At 39.8% G+C, this 8099-nt stretch overlaps 2 protein-coding genes across 2 annotated transcripts; one reads left to right on the forward strand and one right to left on the reverse strand.

Annotated features, from left to right (window-relative positions):
- The first annotated feature begins 674 nt into the window (after positions 1 to 674).
- LOC108113208 (60S ribosomal protein L23) lies at positions 675 to 2036 on the forward strand. The gene is made up of 3 exons (XM_017223742.1): positions 675 to 730; positions 857 to 1068; positions 1784 to 2036. The coding sequence occupies exons 1-3, from the start codon at positions 718 to 720 to the stop codon at positions 1979 to 1981; spliced, it is 423 nt and encodes a 140-aa protein (XP_017079231.1). The 5' UTR covers positions 675 to 717; the 3' UTR covers positions 1982 to 2036.
- Positions 2031 to 5490, reverse strand: LOC108113207 (inactivation-no-after-potential D protein). The gene is made up of 9 exons (XM_017223740.2): positions 5275 to 5490; positions 3956 to 4530; positions 3806 to 3896; positions 3393 to 3748; positions 3063 to 3287; positions 2895 to 3006; positions 2697 to 2836; positions 2343 to 2639; positions 2031 to 2280 (listed from the first exon to the last, which is right to left on the reverse strand). The coding sequence occupies exons 1-9, from the start codon at positions 5309 to 5311 to the stop codon at positions 2089 to 2091; spliced, it is 2025 nt and encodes a 674-aa protein (XP_017079229.1). The 5' UTR covers positions 5312 to 5490; the 3' UTR covers positions 2031 to 2088.
- Between the last annotated feature and the right edge of the window lie 2609 nt (positions 5491 to 8099).

Consider the following 8099-nt stretch of genomic DNA (forward strand, 5'->3'; position numbering starts at 1 on the left):
TTTTTTTGTTGATGGCACCATACAATTTTTATATAATTTGATTTTTCAAATAATTAGTTATGATTTTAACTAGTTTTTCCATTTTATTTGGTACAAAATAGAAGTTCTATCCAATTTTATTCTAAGTTTTTTTATTTTAAATTCATATACTATTTGTCAATTATAGTTAATTGAAGGTGGTTACCATAAGTCGAACTACTGTAATTAAAATTTATTGTTTGCTAATTTTCAATTTCGTTGCGGTAAAAATTGAACAGACGTTAATTAAGTTTTGTTGTCAACATCTCTAACTAGCACATATTTTTCTTACTACAGTTTCCTGAGTTCGAAACTATTAATCTTTAAAGTTGTACCGGTCCCTCTGTGAATGAGCTATAAAAGTTAGTAGACATACCAACTTGTTTTGCGATTTCTACCTAGATGTTTTTTTGGTATATTTCTGGAAATATCTTTGATGGTTTGAGTCTGTGCCAGAATTGTATCTAGGTTCTGAACCACAGCATACATTTTCTTGGTCATAATTAGGTAATTTCTTCGATGTTTTATGATATATTTTGACGGTGGATGCGCGGTCACACCGTATTTCCCTCCTTTTCGTTTTCGTTTCCGGCGAAGTAAGTAGAAAAAATCTCCACGTTTTTCTCTATGCTAATAATTAAAACATTTAATTGATAAACTAGCGATTAATCTTGGAATAACCAGCCCGCGAACAGCAGAATGTCGAAGAGAGGTAAAAATCCGATTGAAATGTGCGGTTAAAGCGTGAAACGTGTGAGCATGTGACGCCGCTACTGCGTGACGAGTGTATAGAAATGGTGCTCCAAACTAATTATCTGTGTTTTTGTGTTGAATCTAGGACGTGGAGGTACCGCGGGAGGTAAATTCCGCATCTCCCTCGGTTTGCCCGTGGGCGCCGTGATGAACTGTGCCGACAACACCGGAGCCAAGAACCTGTACGTTATCGCCGTCCACGGAATCCGTGGTCGCCTGAACCGTCTGCCCGCCGCTGGTGTCGGCGATATGTTCGTGGCCACCGTCAAGAAGGGAAAGCCTGAGCTCAGGAAGAAGGTGAGTGTGGTACCGAGTATTGGAAATAGTGTAAAAGCTGTGTAGGGTGTCAACTAACCCATAAAGTGAGCACGTTTTTTTTTAACTTTGTTTTTGTGCACTTTTATGAATGAAATTTTTGCAGCATTTGAGTGAACGATTTTAATATTTGATTTCATTTTAATTGGTATTGTTGATATTGTAGAGATTTTGTTTTTGGCTATGTTTAATATTATGCTTACATTATATTTTCGTTAAGTTGACAAAAACCTGTGTAAATATGAAGCGTAAATATTTTTTTTAGACTAGTATTAAAAGTTTATAGGTTCATCTTTCTTCTCTTGATTATTTACGGGCGAAAATAATTTTAATAATAATAACAATTTAATATTATTTCCGTGTAAGAAATTTACAAGTTTTTCTATATCTGGTAGGATATATTGAACGGCTTATCTTCCTGCTCCAAATGACTTAATTCATAACTCCCGTATATATTGTGCCGGCTGAGATAGCTTATCGCTCGAAAAGCACGTTTTTTGCTTTTTGTTTATTTCTTCTAACCAAGTACTTAGATTTCTAGATGCAACAAAAGCTTTCCCAAGCACATTACTTGGTATAATGATTTAGTAATCGTCGAATTAAAACGGATTTTTATTTATTAAATACCCTTAAACCCCAAGATATTGGATACTACGTTTAAACGGCAATACTGACTTTTGTTTTTGTTTCTTTCCAGGTCATGCCTGCCGTGGTGATTCGGCAGCGCAAACCGTTCAGGAGGAGGGACGGGGTGTTTATATACTTTGAGGACAATGCCGGGGTAATAGTGAACAACAAGGGCGAAATGAAGGGCTCGGCCATCACTGGGCCCGTGGCCAAGGAATGCGCTGATCTGTGGCCCCGTATCGCATCCAATGCAAGCTCTATAGCCTAAGGAGTTTCCTTTTCAAATAAACCCACAACGGAAAACAGATTGTTTTGAATTAGAATTGTCGGATCTTTTATTGAATGTTTCACTGCTTCGGTACCAGAGGATCGTTCCTATGCTTTGGGTGCTTCGGTGCGCAAAGTGGGCTTGGGTCGAGTCACCTCCATTGATATCTTTCCGTTGGCACCCTTAAACAAGGCATAGCACACCTGGAACGTGAGACCCTCCAGGGAATCGCCATTGAATTTAGTGATGATATCGCCGCGTTGCAGTTTGTTGTCGATCTCCGGGTACTGACCTTGTATCTGCGAAGGCAAAAGTATCTCACAGATTTGTAATCCAGTGCTAACCCATGTTATATACATACTACGTCCGCAATCGTGCATCCCAGTTCGTTGGGTGATAGCGAGAGGCCCAGCTCCTTGCCAGCTTTCTTCATGAAGTCCACATTAAACTTTTCCAGCTCCGGTGGGTCGGCGCGATACACTGTTAAGTTTACCGTCTTTTCGTATGTGGTGTGGAAAAGCTGATGGACCTTTAATGTAGTCATAGCACCTACGTGGATTGCTGTGCCATTCACATCGCAGATGTGGTCAAAGATCTTAAGGCGTTTGTCGGCAGCCACTTGTCCTTCTGGATAAATATGTGTGATCACACAGCCAGTCTACCAGAACAAAAAGTAAGAGATTACTATTAATCAAAAAAGGCGTTTATAGCCTACCGTGACATGGTTATTCTTGCCGCCGCAGACGATTACGCCCATCGGCTTCTTCTCCACCTTCAACTCGATGAGAATCTTTTTGTTGGGCTTGATCTCGGCTGTGGCTGGTTCCTGTGGCTTCTCCTCTTCTTTCTTAGCCTCTGTGGTTATAAAGTTTAAAGAGCCGTGTTGTTGACTTTGTTTTCAGTCAACGCTTACCCTCTTTCTTTTTCTCTGCCTCCTCCTTTTCGGCCTTTATGGACTCCTCGCTCTTGAGAGTCAATAGAATCATGGTCACCACGCCCTCGGCACGTTTCAGCAATCCAGTTGCCTAAGGTCGCGGAATGGCTTACAAATTGAGTGGAGTTTGGTTTCAATAACACTTACATCATCGTAGTTGGATTCTAGAGTAACATCTTGATTAACGGCCAACAGCATGTCACCCACTTTTACGCCCGCTATCTCGGCATTGGAACCCTCTCTCAGATCAGAGATGAAAATGCCGTTGCCCACTTCGGCGTGCTTGCCGTAGATGACCATGATGCCCAGGAAACCTTCTTTGCGCACCTGTACCGTGCGTGCTTTCGGGAACTGGTCAAAGATGAACTTAGTCTGATAAAGAGAGAGGGAAAGCATGTAATCCATTAAGAAACTTTGATTTTACTCAACATGGATATTTTAAGTTATTATTAAGTACATAATTAGCTTAAAACATACCTCATCCGACGAGGTTGGGAACTTCTTGATGGGCTTTACGCACATGCCCTCATCGTTAGGCTTGCGTCGCGAGGTGATCATCACCAGCTTATCCCCATCCACGTTCTTGAACACGGCGGACGCGTTCAAGTGGCAGCGATTCTTTAGCACATTGCCGTTTACCTCGACGATCTCGTCACCCGGCTTAATGTCCACACTGGCCAATGCTCCATTGGGATCCACACCGGCTACAAAGCACGCCATCTTTTGGCGGTCCTTGTGTCCAGCAAGAGCAAGTCCTAGAGGCTTGCTGGCGTCCCTCTGGACCTCGATTCTTCGCAGGTCCTTCATCATGTTGTACCGCTTATTGATCTTAGCTGGGAATGAAATTAAAGTGGTGTGTGTCAAAGTTTTCATTGCTGGAGGGCACTTACCCATCGTGTAGCCAAAATCATCTTCCTGTTCCTTGTCGCGATCCTTCTCCTGCTTGTTTAGTTTGCAGTTACCGGCGGAAGCTCGATCAATCTAAAGAGAAGTTGCGAATCATTAAAGGCGCTATGGATGATGGCTTGGGGTCAACCCACCTCATAGCCCGACTCCGTGCGAATGCGACCGGTCATGTCTCGGGTGTCCTCATCATCCTCATCAGCATAGTTGCTGTGCTTTTGACGCATCGAGGCCGTGAATGTGGTATTGCGTTTTTGCATAGTTTGCTGACGATTCACGCCACCCATTCCCTGACTCTGACCTTGACCCATTCCCATTCCCTGACCTCCACCCGCATTGTTGTTGGGCGCCTGCTCCTGGTTGAACTTGTTTTTGGCCTGCATGTAGCCATTGCTACGCGGATCTGTCTTTGCCTGCTGTTCATCGCTCTTGTCGAAGGTCTGAATCTCCAGATCGATCTTAAAGTCTGCCTCCTTAATGAGATCGATGACCGCTTGTTCGGTGGAGTTACGAACATCCTTTCCGTTGAGTGAGAGGATTCGGTCACCAACCTTTAAGCGACCACACAGGTGCGCCGGACTGTCGGGCACAATGCCCTTGATGAAGATACCGGTGGTCTTGGTGTTGGGCGAATCCTTCACCTCACCTCGTACTATGCAGATTCCGAATGACTTTTTGCCCGTCTTGTCCAGGGTCACCATGTGAATGTGCTCTGTGGAAAGTTTTAAGGGGTTTTTAGAATAGAAATCCTAGATATGCATTATTTATTTGCGAAAAATAAAAAATTAAAATCTTTCTTTAAAGTTGGTAATGAGATTAAAAAGAGCATGAAAATATTTTCAATTATTGATTAATAATAAGATCGAAATGCATCTTAAACAATTGTCTATATATTATGTAAAATTCATTTCGGAAATAGTTTGGACATATATTTTATTTTTACGAAGAAAATACAACCGGTGGTTACCGGGGAATCCCGGGAATTGGGAATATTTCAGTTTCACATTTAAGTTCAGACTCGATTTCTGCATATCTACATTTCTTTAAATTTAATTTCTTTAATTATGCTAATTCAATATTTATTGAATTATATATTTTATATTTAAGACACTTTTGCGAAAATGCAATCATAATTATTAACTAAATAAATTAATCGATTGCATCCATTAAAATAAAGCTGTGCAGGATTTTAAAATTGATTTCCTTCTTATTAAGCCGGATGGTATTAGGGTGAAATCAGATATATGTTGTTTTTTAATTGAAATTGCGTAACTCCCAAAACTATTAAAATTTATTTTAAATTCACAAAAACTTTATTAATATGCCCGAAATATTCATAATGTTTGCATAAAACGTTAAACCACTAAACCACTGAACACATCAAGGTCAAGTTCTTTCTGGATTAGCTGCAAATTTGATTAGCGATTGGTCATGAAACCATGGAATGGACACTGACCACCAGTGGCGCCCGGATTTCCCAGGAACTGAACCATCCTCGCTGGTTGGGATCGACTGCACTGTAATCCAAGCCAAACTCGCGACTCACTGACCGGACATCAAAGGCACCAAATTAATTTGAAATTTATTTCAGAATATTTTTAATAATTTGTTGATAATTATGTATTAGTCGTGAATATTCCGCGTTGGCAGCGCCCGATTTGAGTCCATTGAAAAGTGCGCCTAAACTGATTTTACAATTAGCGGGCGAACATTCTTGCTAACTGACTTAGTGGCCATTCTATTTTGAGTATGATTTTCGTATCGATTACACTATTCAGCATGGGTTGACTTAGATTAGGAAAACAAAATGTAATCGTTAAATATTTTTTTTTAGTATTTGATCATTTAAAAATAATGTTTTAAATTGCAGATTAATATTGATATTATAATATTATTACTAACTTAATCAATGAATCAAATTGAAAAAAATAAATATGCTTTATTTTAATATCCAGTTTTTCCGAATCGAAACTTTTTTATATTCGTTACAAAAGGTGTTGTTTTAATTGATATTATTTTCCATGTAGTGCAGTGTTATCGATTTGGCGGAGGTGCTTCTATTGCATTGAGCAACTTTCACTGTCTGTTATGACACCACTCACATAATACACAGCTCCCTCAAGACGGTCATAATATGGGTTACATTCGAGAATATGATGGCGGGAATGGAAAATGCTCTACTCAAGTGTCTTTATAGCCCCATCAAGTTATTAATTTGTTGGTGCGATTTGGCCAATGCCGAACTCAACACTCCACCAGCGGAAGCCCATCAAGTGTTGACCAGAAATGCCCATCGATTTTATCTTTTTCTTTCATTGCACTTACAACCAAATAACATATGTCCCACACACTTTTACCTTTTCGAGAACTTGCATGTTGTCTAGGTTTTAAAAAAAATATTGCTGAACAAATTTATAATGAAGGAATAGGCACTCTGCTTTTGCCTTTTGATATTCATAAGTATACAATAGACCCCTGATCCCTGACCATTATTAGATAATAGGCATTGGTCAGATTATATATTATAGATTATATAAAATTTGGAGAACATATTAAGAAAAGTAAGAAAAAACGAGTTCTATAACTACGAAAGTACATAATATAGCATTGGTAGGCAAACAAATTTCAAAGAGGTGAAGGGCAGGGACTAGCAGATATTAACAAAATACACATACTATATATATATTTTTATGGATATTCCAAAATGTATCTGTTCCTGTTATTAAATACAAATTCTACCTAAGATTTAAGTTTATAAGCATAATTTTTATAACAAATGTAAGGTTTTACGCACGTATAAAAATAAATAAATGTTACATTTCTTTATTTTCGCATTTAAACAAATGAAAATATTTTACAATTTAAGATAAAACCTTCCAAATAAGCCCAAATATTTGCGAGGTAATTGTTCTCAATTTTGCTCTAAAATGTAGGCAACACTTTACGTTGTGTTCCCTATAAACTGTATTTCTAGCAGAGCCCTGCAGGGATTCATTCGAAATTATAACACAAGCGCAAAGCCAAAGGTAATCAAATAAAAGTTCCACGAATTCTGCCATTTGAGTGGCAAATGAAATTAATTTGTACGCCAAGCTTAAATTCATAATCAAGATTTGCATTTTAATGCCTTTTGCCAAAGGAGAAGGAGCATCAAAAAAAGGCGAAGGAAAATGGAGGAGGCAAATGGAGAAGAGCGGGAAAGAAGAAGATGGCTATGCAAACATTTCCATTAAATGCTCGAACAAAATGAAATGAAAGTAGAAACGCTAAGGCAGCTCCAAAGGAAAACTAGAGTAAACACATGCTCAAAGATACGGGGGGATGGATGGGTGGAAAATGGGCAAATGGGGGGAGGGCAACTGGAAAATGGCCACCCAGAGATGAAGGGAAGTGGAACGTCAACGACTGCAAAACGATGTTGGAAATTAATTTCATAATAAAAAAGCGTAAGGAAACCCATTTGATAAAACAATTTCCTTTTTGCCTCCCAACAGTCATGTTTTGTTAGTAAAGTAAATTCAAAAGAGAGCAGAGCGAAAATATGGCAATGAGCTTAACTCTCCCGTCTCCTTTCTTATGTTTTGTCCTTCCACCTCCCCTTCGCTCTTCGGCAGTCTCTGCCACTGCCAGCGTCTCTGCTTGCAGGACCTCGCCTTCTGATTGGTGTTCCTTCGGCAGCCACGCCCTCAGCAATGGCTGCTTCTAGCATTGTTCCTCTCTCTCTATCTCTCTTTTGCTCTCGCTCTGCATAAGCTGCGCTGCTGCGTCGCAGTCGGCGCATGGTTGTTGCGAGGATTTAGTTAACTGAAGTGATTTTCCACTGTTTGCTGTCGCACACATACACACGCACAAACATCCTCTTATGTAAGTGGCCACACGTGCGTGTGTGTGTGTGTGTGGGCGAATCCGTTGTTGACTTGTTCTCGTGTTGTACTTACATGCAGTTATATCAAATTGCTAATAATCGTTTAGCAGGCACTTCAGACTGCGTCCTGGAAATGAATAAAAATTACAGTTTTCTGCGCAAAAACACTTGAGGCAATGATTCGGATTTGGAATAATATGGAAATTGTTTGGGATCCTGGGGACTGGGTAAAGTGGAGAACCACAAAACCTCAAGTGAGAAGGGTTACCTTGCATTCCGAGGGGAACAGCCCCTTCTATCGTCACTCGGCTGGATATGCCTTCACAATTGTTGGTAACATTAATTGAAAGCTCTCACAAAGCCAACCATTTCCTCGTCCTTAGTTAACCGTCTAGTTTTAATTTGATTTTTACTCT

Source organism: Drosophila eugracilis, unplaced genomic scaffold (genome assembly GCF_018153835.1).
Source record: "Drosophila eugracilis isolate 14026-0451.02 unplaced genomic scaffold, ASM1815383v1 contig_90, whole genome shotgun sequence".
Taxonomy (NCBI): domain Eukaryota; kingdom Metazoa; phylum Arthropoda; class Insecta; order Diptera; family Drosophilidae; genus Drosophila; species Drosophila eugracilis.

What these genes read in the sequence shown, in the direction of transcription:
- LOC108113207 (XM_017223740.2), bottom strand. Translation starts at nt 5,311, where the DNA reads ATGGTTCAGTTCCTGGGAAATCCGGGCGCCACTGGTG. An exon ending in AAATCCGGGCGCCACTGGTG is followed by an intron (nt 4,531 to 5,274) that starts GTCAGTGTCCAT and finishes AACTTTCCACAG; the next exon opens with AGCACATTCACATGGTGACC. An exon ending in GGCAGAGAAAAAGAAAGAGG is followed by an intron (nt 2,837 to 2,894) that starts GTAAGCGTTGAC and finishes TTATAACCACAG; the next exon opens with AGGCTAAGAAAGAAGAGGAG.
- LOC108113208 (XM_017223742.1), top strand. An exon ending in AGCCTGAGCTCAGGAAGAAG is followed by an intron (nt 1,069 to 1,783) that starts GTGAGTGTGGTA and finishes GTTTCTTTCCAG; the next exon opens with GTCATGCCTGCCGTGGTGAT.